The sequence below is a fragment of the Mangifera indica genome, chromosome 5, assembly GCF_011075055.1.
Source record: "Mangifera indica cultivar Alphonso chromosome 5, CATAS_Mindica_2.1, whole genome shotgun sequence".
In the NCBI taxonomy this organism is placed as follows: Eukaryota; Viridiplantae; Streptophyta; class Magnoliopsida; order Sapindales; family Anacardiaceae; genus Mangifera; species Mangifera indica.
In genome coordinates this window covers 10,372,926-10,389,349 of record NC_058141.1, presented here as the reverse complement: position 1 = coordinate 10,389,349, position 16,424 = coordinate 10,372,926, and the positions used below count along the sequence as shown (strand labels likewise).

General features: G+C 32.5%; 1 protein-coding gene across 1 annotated transcript; it reads left to right on the top strand.

The window, feature by feature from the left end:
• The first annotated feature begins 2,338 nt into the window (after nt 1-2,338).
• On the top strand, nt 2,339-8,849 carry LOC123216944 (pyruvate dehydrogenase E1 component subunit alpha, mitochondrial). Its single transcript, XM_044637632.1, has 8 exons — nt 2,339-3,157; nt 3,242-3,321; nt 3,883-3,960; nt 5,829-5,924; nt 6,021-6,092; nt 6,309-6,362; nt 7,490-7,555; nt 8,492-8,849. Exons 1-8 carry the CDS (start codon nt 2,461-2,463, stop codon nt 8,534-8,536), a joined length of 1,188 nt encoding a protein of 395 aa, XP_044493567.1. The 5' UTR covers nt 2,339-2,460; the 3' UTR covers nt 8,537-8,849.
• Nucleotides 8,850-16,424: the final 7,575 nt, after the last annotated feature.

The window sequence follows — 16,424 nt, the reverse complement described above, 5'->3', positions numbered from 1 at the left end:
AAACCCTTTCACTTTCTCTGATGCCATCGCCGACCGTCTTCCCCTCTCGATGGTTTCTCTTTCACCGACGGCCCCCCTCAACTCCACCCCAACGTCTCCCACGCAGAGAAAAGTCGTCTGGGAAGAGAAATCATCTTCCCAGATGACGAAGACGATCGTCTTCCCAGATGAAGACGACTCGTCTTCCCAGAGGACGACGAGTCGTCTCGTCTTCGTTTGGGAAGACGAATCTTTCCCAACGAAATTTTTCGTCTTCCACGGCTTCTCCGACTTCGATCGGACTTTCAAATAGGAGGAAAGAGATCGCTGGAAGGAGAGGATGCTTCGGGAGGGAGAGGTCGTCGACAATATCACCGGAGATTTCAAAACGAAACCCTAGGGTGAAACTGCAATTTTTTAAAACTTAAGCTAGGAGAAAATTTTAGTTTTTAAAGTTTATGGGAGCAAAACTAGATTCTATTTTAGTTTATTTTTAATATTATAGAGAAAATACCGATTTTACCTCTACCACCGTTAGAGTTTTGTTAAATCTAACCGACCATGGGTGGGTGTTTGATGTTTCTATAATTAAATGGTGGAAACTTGCAAAAACATCAAACCTTGGGTGGGAAATAACCGTTTGGCCTTTAATTTTCTTCAAATGACACCCACAAAAAAGTCAAATCTCTCAAATTCTACCCAACACTGGCTTTTATTAGCGTTTTAAAAATAAGACCAACCACTTTTATTAGTTTATGTTCAATCAATTCAACTGAATAATTAATTAGTTTAATTTATTATTAAATTATTATATATTTTTTAAATAATAATAATATTAAATATTTATAATATTTTTTAAATATAAAATATATGAAATATATAAAACATAATTTTAAATATATTAATTAAATAATTAATACTCTATTACTTAAATAAAGAAAAAATAAATTATAAATTATTAGTTTTAAATAATTATTTTGATTCAATAAATTTATTAAATTTAACTAAATTTTAAATAAATTAATATTTATATATAAATTTAATTAGATTATAAAATTAAATCAGATAATAAATTAATTTATGATTCAATTAATTGAATTGAGAGATTCAATCTGACTGTAAAACCACGGATTTTCATTTCCTCCTCAAAGTTTGGAAGAAAAAAGGCCAAAAAATAATAAAGCAATCATTCAATAAAAAACAACAGCCTTTTCTGTATATAATATAATTTTTCTGGTTTCTGTTTTCAGTTTTTGCTTTGACTATACAACATGAAATGTAAAACCGCTTGGTCCTTTGAAAAAAAGGCCAAGCGACTATTTCCCACCCAAGGATTGCTGTTATCCAAGTATCTCTCCTTTTAACTTTGAAAATCTTAAATATCTATTCATAAATAATTAAATTTAACGATAATAAAGATAAAATTATTATTTTATCTATAATATTAAAAATAAACTAAAATATAATCTCTTTTTCTTTCCTTAAACTTTAAAAACTAAAAGTTTTCTCTAACTGAAGTTTTAAAAAATGATAGTTTCCCTTTAAGGTTTGGTTTCCAGATTTTTGATACTAAATCTGATAATATTACCAACCGTCTATCCCTTCCGAAACTTTCTCTACCTCCAGCTGTTTCTCTCCACCCATTTGGACGTCTGTTCGATGTCAATCTTTTTCTAAAGATATCGTCTTCGTTTGGGAAGACAAACGAAGATGAAGAGCTTCGTCTTCTCTGACGAAGTTCTTTGTCTCTCATCATCTTCCAAGCCTCATTCGACGTCAATCAAGTATCCAAATGGGTGGAGAGAGATCATCGAAGGGAGAAAAAGTTTTAGGAGGAATAAACAACTGACAACAACATCTATCAGATTTGATATCAAAGATCTAAAAACCAAACCTTAGGGGAAAACTATTATTTTTTAAAACTGAGGTTGACGGAAAACTTTTAGTTTTTAAAGTTTAATGGGGAAAAAAGATAAAATTTTAGAGGATTATAGTTCCGTTAAATTTAACTGCTCATAGATAAGTATTTGAGATTTTTAAAGTTAAAGGGGGGATACGTACAGGAATTGCAATCCTTGGGTGGGAAATAGTCTTTTGGCCTAAAGAAAATATTGAAGAATTGTAATAAAGAAGCGCCCAGTTGTAAAAGCAACTAGTCAAACAAATAATGATTGAGCATTAAACGTTACTAGGTCCCAAAAGAATGATTTAACCAAGTTTCTCATTATATATTTTTTTTTATTAAAAAAAAATATATTTTTTTGATATATAATTTAAAATTATAAATAATATATTATTATATAATTATTATCGAAATTATGAATTTGGTTAAGCTACTGGGAGAAATGGAAATTGGCTTTTCTGCCGCTGGCCAACCCAAATTGAATATACATATATGCAGAGCTTTCACTACATTTCTTGCATATCTGTCTCCGCTGCCACCAAACCACTCTCACAAACCAAACCAAGTCAACTGTCGAGATGGCTCTATCACGCCTTACCTCCTCCTCCACCGCTCGATCTTCAACCCTCCTTAAACCTCTAACCACCGTCTTTCTCCTCCGCCGTCCGATCTCTACCGACACCACGCCCCTCATTATTGAGACTTCCGTCCCTTTCACGGCCCACAATTGCGAAGCGCCTTCGCGCTCCGTCGAAACCTCTCCCAAAGAACTCTTCTCCTTCTTCCGCGACATGGCTCTCATGCGTCGGATGGAGATTTCCGCAGATTCTCTTTACAAGGCAAAACTCATCCGTGGATTCTGCCACTTGTACGACGGACAAGAAGCCGTGGCTGTGGGCATGGAAGCCGCCATCACTAAGAAGGATTGCATCATAACTTCTTACCGTGATCACTGCACGTTTGTTGCCCGCGGTGGGACCCAGCTTGAGGTTTTTGCGGAGTTGATGGGGAGAAAGGATGGTTGTTCCCGGGGAAAGGGAGGTTCGATGCATTTTTACAAGAAAGATGCCGGTTTTTATGGAGGCCATGGGATTGTTGGGGCCCAGATTCCGTTAGGATGTGGGTTGGCTTTCGCGCAGAAATACTCCAAGGATGAAACAGTGACCTTTGCGTTGTACGGTGACGGTGCGGCAAACCAGGGGCAGTTGTTCGAGGCACTTAATATTTCTGCTCTTTGGGATCTGCCAGCGATTTTGGTCTGCGAGAATAATCACTGTAAAGAAGAGCTTACTTTAATTGAAATTAAATATTGTTTTATTGTGTTTATGATTGATTTTTGGAGGTGGTTGGTCTTTGCAGATGGAATGGGGACAGCTGAGTGGAGAGCAGCCAAGAGTCCGGCCTACTACAAGCGCGGAGACTATGTTCCAGGTTTGAAGGTAAGACTGAATTTGAATTAGTAATTTCTAATACGGTTTAGGAAATTTTAGATTATCGTGAAATTTAGATCCGCTTTTGAGTGTTTCAATTATGTATATATCATTTCACATGTAAGGTTGGAGAAGTTATTAGCTGGCTTTGGGCTATGTTGAAGGCAAAGCAAGACAATCCTGTGCCTTTATGTTTATCTATTTGCATTAGTGCTTAGGAATATTTTCCTTTCCATATATTGAGCAAAACGGTGGAGAGCGAAATCCAAAGCATGAAATTTTTTTTGAAGTACCTGTAAATTGTGGATTTGTTTTACCCTTGTGCAGTCAAGTTTTAAGAAAATTTTAAATAGATTGAAAAAGAAACTTTTTAGAAATGTGAACTCATTAAAGATACAAGTTGTAACTGTGCACAGGAATATTTTTCATTTTTTCTACATGCTTTGAGCTCAACTACTCACAAACGGAACAAAAGTGTATTTTCAAAGAAGTTTTGGTAAATTATTCTGTTATCTTGGGCATTTGTTATTGTAGTTTATGTAGTTTTGGTAATATGATAGTTTGTGACAGGTTGATGGCATGGATGCCTTTGCTGTGAAACAAGCTTGCAAGTTTACCAAGGAGCATGCTCTGAAGAATGGACCAATTGTAAGTTCATAGATTGAACTGTTGATACTAATTATGTGTCTAGTTTCCAGTGTAAACAATTGTTCATGTGATTTGAATATTACCAAACAAAACTGCTTCTTTGCCTTAAAAAAATTATCCTTTCTCTTCTCATTGAAGTAGCTCTTTTTCTCCCCTCCTTTTTTAATAATGTCTATCCTTGCTGTGATATTTGAATATTCGAGTAACAGTACTCTATTTTGACTACCTTCAGGAAGCATAAATCTTGCATTATTATGTATTGCAAATAAATCTGAAGGAAGTGTTAAACATAAATTTTTGAATGAAGACTGAAAGTAACCATATACAAGCTATAATTCAATTCCAACATTGAACTGCTTATGTTTGCCTTCATGACTCCTTGTTTGTCAATTGGACAATTTTGAGTTTCTATCAACACTTTATTTGTCTGTGAGGTTTCTTGTTTTGCTATAATAGCTTGGCTTGAAAATATTAAGGCCAAATCTTTTGTGAGGTCATATACTGCTAAGTTTGTGAGCCTTTTGACAAAACATGAGAACTTTGCTAACGCTTTCCATTGCCAAGGGCAGTGGCATTTATCTATCTTTAATTGATACCAGTTATAAACATTTGGAATGGTAACATACGCAAAATGTTGTATAGCTGTGTGGTTGATGATTACTTTTCTCTTGTGGGAAAGCCAACTCCTTCCTCTGATTTGAGGTTTGCACACCTTGAATGGTTGCTTGGATGAAATTCTGTTTGACAAGAAGCTCACTTAAGCTTGGGATTTGCTTGCCTATAAGTGCCTTTGATTAGCACAATTAGACATGTGTTACACTGTAGATATCTGCCGAATACCTGTTTTAATGGAAGAAGTTTCTTTGTGCTAAGCTTTGATTGAGAATGACATGGAAATGTCATTTTGGTTTTGATTATATGCTCCTTTTTGTGCATTCATTATCAATTCAGAGGTCCAAAGTTACTATGAACTCTAGGAGCAACTGGGGGATAAAAGCCAAAAGTGCATAATATATATTGAGGTTTGCTGTGCTAGAAATCACCTCGTGTGCTGCTTTTTGATGGCAGGGATCTCCATTTTTTTTGTTCAGAAGACTGAAATCTTGTTTTAAATTAGAATGTGTGCTTTTCATAGGATTTGCGGAACCAACTTAATAATTGCCAAACAGTTGGATAAATAGGGTTATTCTCATATCATTCCTAATTTTGAATATGGGTTGGGAAGATGTGAGATGAAGGTTTTTGCTTTGTGCTATAATTCTTTGAAAAATGAGAGAATCATGGCTAGCGATCATAAGAGGCTTCATTTTGCAGCCACATTTTATAGAGTTGGCTTTGTTTTTGTGCGAAAGAAACATGTGATGCTGCTTTTGTATTTATACTTAAGTTGTAGGAAAAACTTGCTGCCTTTAGGAAAGATGAGAATGTTCCTGTTTCTGGAATCATGCTATATCTTACGTTTTCTAATTTCAATTTTCAGATGATTTGGCTTGTGTTTAGATCTGTGAGTGGGTTGTTATGCAGTTTCTTATTTAACATTTTTTCCTGCCTTTTGGTTCTTTATAAATTTCAAAATAAGGCTAAAATTAATCATTGAGTGTAAACTTGAAAGAAGTTACATCCTCGTATTTGAGTGCGTAAGAAGTTTTAAAGGCTATATTCTCCTACATAATTTATGTGATTTTCTAGACATTGTCAGTTCTATATTTGTTTTTGTATCTGCGATAAATTAGTCAGTGTCTTGTGTAACAGAACACCACAGACACATGCAGTGCTCATATATTAATTTTGCCGCTAATTTTGTCTAATTTTTATTTTCTTTCTTGTCATTCTATATGAAATTAATTTCTTGATGCTGGTGTTTTCAGATTCTTGAAATGGACACATACAGGTATCATGGTCATTCTATGTCTGACCCAGGGAGCACCTACCGCACACGTGATGAGATTTCTGGTGTGAGACAGGTTATACATACTTGACATCTCATCTCTTCTAAAGGGCATTTCTTTTCATTGATCTAGTTTTCATAGATTAATTTCCTTTGGTGCTATGGTGTCTAGGAACGTGATCCAATTGAAAGAATAAGAAAGTTGATTCTGTCACATGACCTAGCTACTGAGAAAGAACTAAAGGTATTTTATTTACTTGATTTCACGCAGAAGTTCTACAATTTTTTGGAGCAATGTTATTTATTTTTGTTCTTGCTCTTTCTTTTGGTTGATTGTATTTGTGGAGGGCAATCTGTATTATTCGGCAACCAGAAAGAAATTTGAAACTTGGTTCTGGTGATGGAATGTGTGGGAAAACTGAATCTGTTATTATTATTATTATTTTTTCTCATTTTTTAGGACATTGAGAAGGAAGTAAGAAAAGAGGTAGACGAGGCCATTGCTAAAGCCAAGGTAAGAAGCATTTCTTCACAGCAGGAGTGATCTCTTGTGATGGGTCTTAAATTCAGCTTTGTAATTTAGATTTTTAAGTTAGAGGTTGATGTGAATGTTTTCAAGATTAATTGGGCATTGATTTCAGTTAAAAGTTTGATGTTTCAGGTTATTTTAGGCGTTGAAAACAATAATAGACAATTGGAGAAACTTAGAAGGATTGTGTTAGGAACCCAGCATTTATTTAATCAAAACACAAAATACATAATAACTAAAATATTTCATAACTAAAAATATTACAAGATAAACCGAACACTTCGAGGAGTTCGGGACCTCCCATTTTCCGGTCATTCGAGACGCCGGAGATCTCCCATTTTCCGGCCATTCGAGGCGCCGGAGACCTCCCTAAATCAGCCAAAGGTGGCTGCCCTCAACCCAAACCCAAACCCTAATATTTTCCTCCCTTCTCTCTTTTAAAACTCAAACATATATTTATAAAAGGATTGAGCCATTGGATTGGGGACAAGTGTCCCAATCCTAACAGATTGAAAAGATGGCAAAGGGATAGAAACCTAACAAGTTATACTTGGGTTTTAAGTGACTGCACCATGGAAAAAGGCAATCACACCCTCCAATAAATCTCCTGAGAAAATAATTTTTACCCTCTTTCATTTAATTGACAGATTGCATTTAATTTGTAGGTTATTGATTCACCTAAAACTTTTAGAAATCTTTTAGGGAACAAAAAGTTGGTGGTTTTAGTAGGAAGAGCACACACATGATAAGACTACTAAATTGGTGGTGCTACACATTATTCTGGCATGCCTTGCAGTTGCTCACGCACTCATGAAATCTATAGTATCATCAAACTCCAAATTTACATAAAATAATATCTATACTCATGTTGAGTTGACTAGGTAAGGTTTGAAATTAGTCTCACATGAATTGATCATTAAACCTGCTTTTGCTAGACTTCATCAAGCATGCAGTAGTTTATTTTTATGTTTCCTTAATTCTTGCAAGTAAGTGTTTGGAATTTTTTGTACATCAACAATTTATTTTGTTTTCTCTCCTTCTTTTCCTGTTGTTATTGTTCACCATTCTGATGCTTTGATATGTGCTTCTGTATTATGTCTTTGTATAACCAGGAAAGTCCCATGCCAGACCCTTCTGAACTATTCACAAATGTATATGTGAAAGGTTTTGGAATAGAGGTAATACTTCTTTGGTAGCTCAGACTAATATCTTCGCCTAGGTTCTTGACTAAGTTTTAAAATAAGTTTGTGTGTACTCTGAATTCTTTTTGATTGAGGCTATTTCTTTGCATATACTTTCTATCAGGTTAAACCACTTGATAAATTGGGGAAGTGGAATTAAATTTAGTCAAAATAATAATTATTACAAAAGAATTTCAGTGTTTTAGATGGACGGTTACTTTAATCTCTAATGATTATAATTTCATTCACTTGATTTGTGTACGTTTGCTGTCTTAAAATGTAAAGCATTATTTTAGTAACACATTTAAACCATTGTATGCAGCCAATCGTGAGTACATTGATCACTTTTGCCTAACATCTCTTAGCAGTAGGTGACAGACAAAATGGGCCATGATAATGGTCAGCTAACCTGATAATAAAGCTGCAATACATAGTTTCAGGTGCACAGAAGAAGTGTTGAAGTAGTTAAATACAGAACTCATTGTGTGACTTATTGGTGGGTTTGCATAGCTTAAACCACCAAGAAACATTCAATGATAGTAATTTTAACACCCTAAGTTTTTTAATCTTGCCCTACTCTGAACAATTTTCTTAATTCTCGACTCCTTGAAACTTACTTTTTTCCAGACTCTAGGAATTTGAAATATGTATCTGCTCATTCATATTGCCTTCTGTAATTAAATATCCTCACATTGACTTTTTAGCATTGTACCAGTGTCCCATTTTTTCACTGATTTGTCAGTTAATCAAAACCTTGATCTGTTTTTTCTTTTTTTTTTAATGACATTTACAACTTTTATAGCTTTATTTGACATGTAGTTGATAATTTTCTCCAATGGTGTTATGCTGGAACATGAAATTACACATTAGCCTATAGAATGTTTCCAGTATTATTCTTCTGATATGTTGTGGTTTAATTATTTTCTGCTGCAGGCGTGCGGACCAGATAGGAAAGAAGTTAGAGGTGTGCTTCCTTAAGTTAGAACTACGTAAGAGTTTTTGAACATTCTCTCTTTTTCCATCCACAATCTTTAAGTAACAAAGAATAAAAGATTTATAAGGAAGATGGTTATCTCTCCTGGCTATGATTTTTATTTTTTACCCTTTAGTTGTATAGAACGTCTCGATTCTTTTCTGGTTGGGGGGCAAAAATGTTAACATTTACCTTCTGAAATCTTTTTGGTGAATCTATGATTTGATGCATTATGATTGATTGAGTATATTAAGCCTTGTGCTTCTGGAACATATGAATATTCTTCTCCCGGTGGTATCCATGGAGTTTTAAAGTTCATTTGATTTTCTTTCTGTTTTGTGTCATAACTATAGAGGATTTTGATGGGTTTGTATGGGGAGACCTAGGATAAGGAGTGGTTAATTACATGCCAGATAACTTTCGGAATTTAGACATAAATTTCAAATTTATGACTTTTTTTTGCTCTCTCTGTATTGTATGGACTCCAATATGTGCATCTCAATAAGTGCACCAAAGTTTGTGTAATTAGGAATGACTCTTGACTGGTATCTGACAAAATGGTGTTAAACTAGTTGTCACAGCGGTTCTATATATTATGGAGGTCAAATGACTGTTTCCCACCCAAGGTTGTTACACGCTCAACTTCTTTTTTACTAATTTTTAAAAATTTAAATATTTATTTATCTGTTAAATTTTATTGTTATTGTTAGAGATAAAATAGTTACCTAATAAAAATATTTAAAAAAATTAAAAATTTGTTACATTTTTACCCATAAGACTAAAAACTAACATTCTCTCACCAAAAGTTTAAAAAATTTACAATTTCTTTTTAAGATTTTTTCAACATATTGTCGGTGGTCAGAGATGAGGGCGCCAATGGTGTTCTTCCTCCTTTTCGGTTTCTCTCGTAGTTTCGCTTTATTTTCGATTGTTATCGATTGAGGAAACCGGTCAACGAAGATTGTTCTTTATCTCTAGACAAAAACACGATTCGTCTTTGTTGTATCACGTCTTTGTCTATGGATGAATTATTTGTCTTTATTGATTGATTTTTTTGGTCGATGATGATTGAAAATAAAACATGACTGAGAGAGAAGTCGGAAGAGAGAAAGAACATCACCGTTGCCAGGTTGTTGACACTAGTAGTTAGAGAAACCTAGGGGTAAATGTCGATTTTTCAAATCTTGGATGAGAGTGAAATTTCTTAATTTTTAAATTTAGAGGGAAATGAATAAATTTTTATTTTTTAAAAAATTTTAGTAAATGATAATTTTAATTATGTCAGTAAAAATTTAATAAATTAATAGGTATTTAAATTTTTAATAGTTAACAAGTAAAAAGTTATGATTGTATCAAATCTTAGGTGGAAAGTAATTATTTGGCTTATTATATGATTTTAGAGTAGTATTATATATATATAAATAATATGTATAATTTTATATATAAAAAATAATATATTATTATATAATTAAATAATTTTAAATTAAAAATAAAATAATATTTAACCAAAATAAATCACTGCTTCCACGAAATGGCATTGGAAGTGCATGCGATAAGGAATAGTTCGATGAAAATGATCCTACAGTGCACATGAACAGTTAACAGCTACGAGACGACAATTCTCAGTTTCTCTTCCTTCACTGGACATGACATGACAGGACAAAATCCACTCCCATAAATTACCCTATTGGTGTCGTAGTCTCAATCAGGCAACCAGAAATCCTCCATTACTCTTTTTGGAAGCCTTGTCGCCAATCCTTCAAGGCTGTCAATGATAAAGTCTTTTCTACAGATTTGATCAGCAATAAGAGATTCAAATCTTCACTGCCGAAGTGGTGATTTCCCATCAATTTCTGGGATCTGGTTTCCCAGGGAAAGATGTCATTCTTGGCTTTGAATGGCAAATGCTAAACAACGATAAAACTGGACCACAATATACAAACGAATCGGGTAGTGACTAGGGCTGGATTTGAGCTGAGCCAGTTCGAGCTCAAGTTCGGCTTAGCTCGGTTCGAGCCCAAAACAAACCGGGCTCTGCTCGACTCGAGCTTGAGCTGACTCGGATTGGTTCGTTAGATTTTTTTAAAAATTTTTTTATACAAAACGACATCGTTTTGATCCATATATATATAAAACGATGTCGTTTTAATATAAAAAATGAGTCGAACCGAGCCATAAACGAGTCAAGCCGAAAATCAGCCGAACTCAAATCGAGCCGAGTTTGGCTCGAGTCGAGCTTGAGCCGGCCATAAATAAACCAAGCCGAGCTCGGCTCGGCTCGAATCCAGCCCTAGCAGCGACCATCATTATCTGTAAACACCAATGTCGTAACAAATAATAATAAAAATAGCATTACTACCACAAACAATATACTGTAAACACAATATGAGCAATGCCATTATCTATTAGCAATTTTTAATACGGTATGATTCGATATGAAAAAAATCAGGTTAGAATTAAATTTTTCTAACATAAAAGTTATTTTAGACAACTTCATACAATTCAAAATTAAATCAGATATTATTAAGATTCACACTAAAGTAACTTGATACGATCCGAATCGATTCAAATGTTTTAAAAAAATATTACTTTAATAAAATTTATTATAGATAAATTATAAAAATATTGAAAGATAATATCAACACTCATTTAAATGTTTTAAAGATTGCATATAATTATATTTTTATATAATTATAATTATCAATTTTTTAAAATTTTTCTTTAAATATTTTATTTTATTATTAAATAGTAACAATGTGATTGGTTAGTTAAATTATTGATGTATTTTAAAGGTCGTAATATGTAATTTTTAGAGAATTTGTAAATAAGATAAAATGTTATATTATATATTTTATTAATAATAAGTTGAGACAATTTTGTGAAGAAATTAAAATGATAAAAACACTTTGAAAAGTAAAAATAATAAATAATTTTAGATAATTTGGGTCAGATCAAGTCAATTCAAATATTTACAAGTTAAAAATAAAAATAAGCCCTACATATATAAGATTGTTAGTGGGAACGTAATGATATTTTTAGTATTGTATGTTGATAACATACTGATTATGGAAAATGATATACTAAACTTACGATCAGTGAATGTTTTGTTATCCGAGTGTTTTTCTATAAAAAACTTAAGATAAGTAACCTATATCATTGGAATAAAAATTTATCGTTATAAATTGTGTCGACTATTTGGTCTAACTCGGAGCACATACATGGACAATGTGCTTAGGAGATTTAGCATGATATAATCCAAAAGAGGATTCCTTCCGATATTTCATGGCGTAAACTCATCCAATGACATGTATAAGAATTTTAACACCTATAATCGCATGTATTATGCCCTTGATCCTAGGGCAAATTGTTTTTTATCCAAAAATTTAATTTAATGTTTTTTTTTTTTTTTTTGCTGCATTCATATTATTTGGATGCATGAAAACCCTATATGTTCATTCATTTAAAATAATCCAACGTGATAATTTATTTATTTTATTTATCTGACACGATATGAATAAGTGTATACTTTTTATACGTAACTGTTTGATAACTTAAATTTTCATACTTAAATACTTGACCCATATTTATCATATCTAACAATTACTAATAGGTTAATTAAATATAAATAAGTAAAATCTCTAAAGGGTAATTTGAGCGGTAAAAGAGGAAACTCTTTTATACTCTTGGCCACACTTCAAGATCAATCTCTCTTAGATATCCATTGAAAATTTAGTATAAACAATTTATACTAGCCGCCCTCATCTTCGAAACTTTGATCAATCTTAACTTAAAATCGAATCAAACTTCGAGAAACAAACTATCTTTTATGTGGTCATGTTAACAACCAACAATTCCACAACAGTAGCCAAAGCAATGTCCATTAGAAGGAAGAATCAGATCATATCACAACAATCTAACCGATGACAACCAACAATTTCACGATATCATTCTTCCTAAACCAATAAATAAGGAATCTAATAGAAGCAAAACTAAAGACTTATTGGAGAAGAAGTTTTACAGCGATGATGACAACTTAATGTACTGTTGAATTTGAGAGGTTTGGGAGACAATTTGAATGGGATAAAAGTGTTTTCATATTAGAATTTATTGATTCGAAAATGATCTTTTTCTCCTACAAAACTTAAAACAAAATGTTATTATTTTCACTTTCAATTATATATCAAAATGATATTATTTTATATTATTTACGTAACATAATATTATTTTGGAATGGTTAAAATGAGATTATTTAACTGCATTTATGAGATATTCATAGACCTATCAGACCACATACTTTTATAGCTTGAACTATAAGTGAATGGACTCAAAACACCCATATGACTTGTTTGATACACTTGTATGTATCTATGACTGGTCATTTCAAGTTCAAACAAGTTAACGTGACCATCGGGTCAAATCAATTCCGATTTAAATTCTCCCGTGGGATCATAATGGTTAACATTTGCGGCATGTGCCAAAAACTATGAACCAAAACTACGGGCCCCTTGACGTAGTGGTACGAAATTTTAAAAGGGAGATATGGACAAACTGCACCGTCAGATTGAGACCCATCGCTCATGTCACTGCGCTTTATTCTTTCTTCAATACTCAGAGCATCCTATGTCACTCACTCCCCACACGCCACCACAAAAAACTACTTCCCGATTTCCAAGTAAATTTTCACAAATCTGCCTGCCTCCGCCCGGCAGTGAAGTCAATTTATACACTAAAATTATACAAAAGCGATAACCCATAGGCCATTTCTCAAGTATACAACCTGTAGACATTCCTAAGCACAGGGTATGGGGGGTCAAATTGTCATGTTTAGGAAAGCTAGCAATTCAGTATTGCAATGCAGATAGTGTAATTTTGTGTCTTGGAGTGGGAATCAACAATATTAGAATTAAAAATTCACAGCGAGGCAAGCTCTTTGGAACTTTAAATAGATTAATAAAGGAGGTGTTGGGGAAATTAATTAAAGCATTTTCAGTTTTATTAATTGCAAGTTGGGCGGTTGAAGAATCTTTTTCCACCTAATTTCAGAATATTAAGTTCACTTGCCTCTTTTGTATACAATATCTAATAATTAAGATTCATGTCTTGTTCTTAATTGAAAGAGGGTCACGGACCAACCACCCACCCACCCAACCCAATGTCTTATATTTTTTGTCAGCTTTGTACATCTCTAAGTGAGTTTTAATTTATAGTAAGGCAAAAGCGCGGAGCCCCAAGAGGTGATTTGGATGGAGCCTTAAAAGGGTTCAGGTTTGTGTAATGCATAGATCTATACGATAAATTTGATTATTTTGAATAAATTTTTGATAGTTTTTGCATTGAAAAATCCTTAGGGATCGTTTGATTATGGGTTTTAAAGATTACCTTAGTAATATATTTTTTATTTCTTTGTTTAGTTTATCAGTAATAAAAGATTATAGTAATCTTCAATTACTTATGCTGACGTGATAGGTAATATAAATGGTAATCTGATTACCATCTTCACCTTAAGTATTTAAAGATTACCAAAGTAATCTTGATTTTATTATAATTATATTAGTATTTATTAATTTTTTGAGACAAAAATAAATTTATTTTTAATTAATATGATAAATAAGATAAAAATATTTAAAAATAATTATATTTAAGGACATTTAAGTAAAATAATTTACTAGTAATATTTTATTACCTTTAACCAAACACAATAATTATTTATACTTATCAAATTTTATCAAACATAGTAATCATTTATACCCAGTAATCTTTTAAGTAATTTATCTTTAAGGTAATCTTTTTATTTTGGTAATAAAATATTACCCAAACCAAACGTCTCCTTAAAGAGAGAAACAAGATGTTGGTTGTGAAGTTGACGGTGCGCTAAAATGAATCACTAAAAAGAACATTCTCTAAAATGAGAAAATAAATTTTTGAAGTATAAATACAATGTTTTCAAATTTAAAAAGGGTGACTGTTAGCTCTAAAATATAAAACCATATAAACTCTATATAATGGGGGTAAAAAAATAATATTTTAAAATTAAGATAAAAAAATATTGATTTTCAAAACTAAAATAAAAAATAGAAATAAAATTTTTTTAATAAAATTTTTATAAAATAATTCTATTCTTAATAGTAATATTAAAATTTAATATACGAGTGAGTTTTTAAATTTTTAAAAATAAGTAATTGAAGAGTTTGGGATTACGTTAAACTTTGGGTGGGAGTAAGTCTTTTGGACTTTTAGAAATTAGTTTCTATGACGCCTTTACACCATTTCTTATGATTAAATAATCCGTCATTAATATTTTATTGATGGTTGTTTGTATTTTAAGAATGCCTGGTTGAGCAATACAATAGTTCAACGATTCAAAAGTGTAGTGTAAATTAATTTTAGGAGGCGGAAAGCTCACTGCTGCCTTTCATTTCTTTAACTTAAAACTAAGTACATGAGACATGAGAACAGCACCCAGCAGATAGGTATAATAAGAATTGTAAACCTTCACGCGCCTCCTCTCTATCTAAAATCCCTTCGTCTCTAACAAAGTTCATTTTAAATTATCTTTTATATATCGATTAATGATTTAAGGTAAAAAGAGAAAATCGTCAGATCAAAGATGATGACCGGAAGGAAAAAGAAAAAGACCTTAAGACATGAGACAGGAAGTTTTTTAAATTTTACGAGTATAATTTTAAGAATACAAAATTAAACTTGGTGTGTGGGAAATAGTCCTTTGGCCTTTCTGGAGGCGGGAAGTTCACGGCTGCCTTTCATTTCTTTAACTTAAAACTAAGCACATGAGACATGACAACAGCACCCAGCAGGTATAATGAGAATCGTAAGGCTTCACGGGCACTTAAATACATGTTAGGTTTAAATTTAAACTGAATGCCGTTTACACGAAGCAAAATGGCTGACACAAATTCCATACAAATTCATTGTATACGAGTTGGATTACTACGTATTCATTCATGTTTTAGATTTTACTATATGAGTATTCATGCCTTCTTAAATTAATATATATATATATATGAGATTATTAAAAATATAACATTTATACCTTTTTCTTATTGCTTTTTAAGATTATTCAATTTGACTGGTCAAAAGATCCTTCACAAAGATTTTGAAATAACAACATAAAATAATTATCCTCTAAAATCACACCCTTATTATTTATATCCCACTAGTACAATGTGTGTCATGTTTGGCTCACGCAGGGTTAGACAATGTATAGATTCATATCATATTATATAAATTTATGTAATACTATTAAACTATTTTGATCGAATTTTAGATAATTTTTATGTCTGAAAATTATCAGAGAGGGAGATGACGGGAAAGCTCGCCAATAGCTAAAATGGAGTGATTATCAAACGACTGAAACAGCACTCAAACGGTAACGGGTATTTGTTATATTCGTTCCGTATTGCTTAATATCTAATTTCGGGCATGAAAAGCATCATAAATAGGAAAATAGACAAAATGGTACTTGAGGAAAAAAATAAATATATAAAATAAAAAAGACGGTGTTTGTTCGAAAACGGAAATAAAGCCTAAAACCCCCTTCGGTAGCACGTGATCACGTGGAGCCGGTAGGCAATGATAGACAGTATTGTGGGGTCGGGTCGGGTGTGCCAGACTGATATCAGCCGTCAACATCACTCAAACACTTATAAAATTAGTATCACCAGCTGGCTTCATTGGATGTACAACTGGCGATGCATAATTGGGGGCAAAGAATATTACTTGCAGCAGAGAGAGTCATTATTCTTCCTTCCCTCTCTTTCTCACTTTGACCTGGCATTGCAATATCTCATTATTAACTTATCTTATTTTCTTCCTCAATATCTTTCTTTTAATAACACTAATATTACTTAATTAAATATTATAAATTAAATCCAT

Excerpts from the sequence above, each read along its gene's own strand:
- LOC123216944 (XM_044637632.1), top strand. The coding sequence starts at position 2,461 with ATGGCTCTATCACGCCTTACCTCCTCCTCCACCGCTCGATCTTCAACC. Across the intron at positions 3,961-5,828 it reads CTCTGAAGAATGGACCAATT|ATTCTTGAAATGGACACATA; the intron begins GTAAGTTCATAG and ends TGGTGTTTTCAG. Across the intron at positions 6,363-7,489 it reads AGGCCATTGCTAAAGCCAAG|GAAAGTCCCATGCCAGACCC; the intron begins GTAAGAAGCATT and ends TTGTATAACCAG.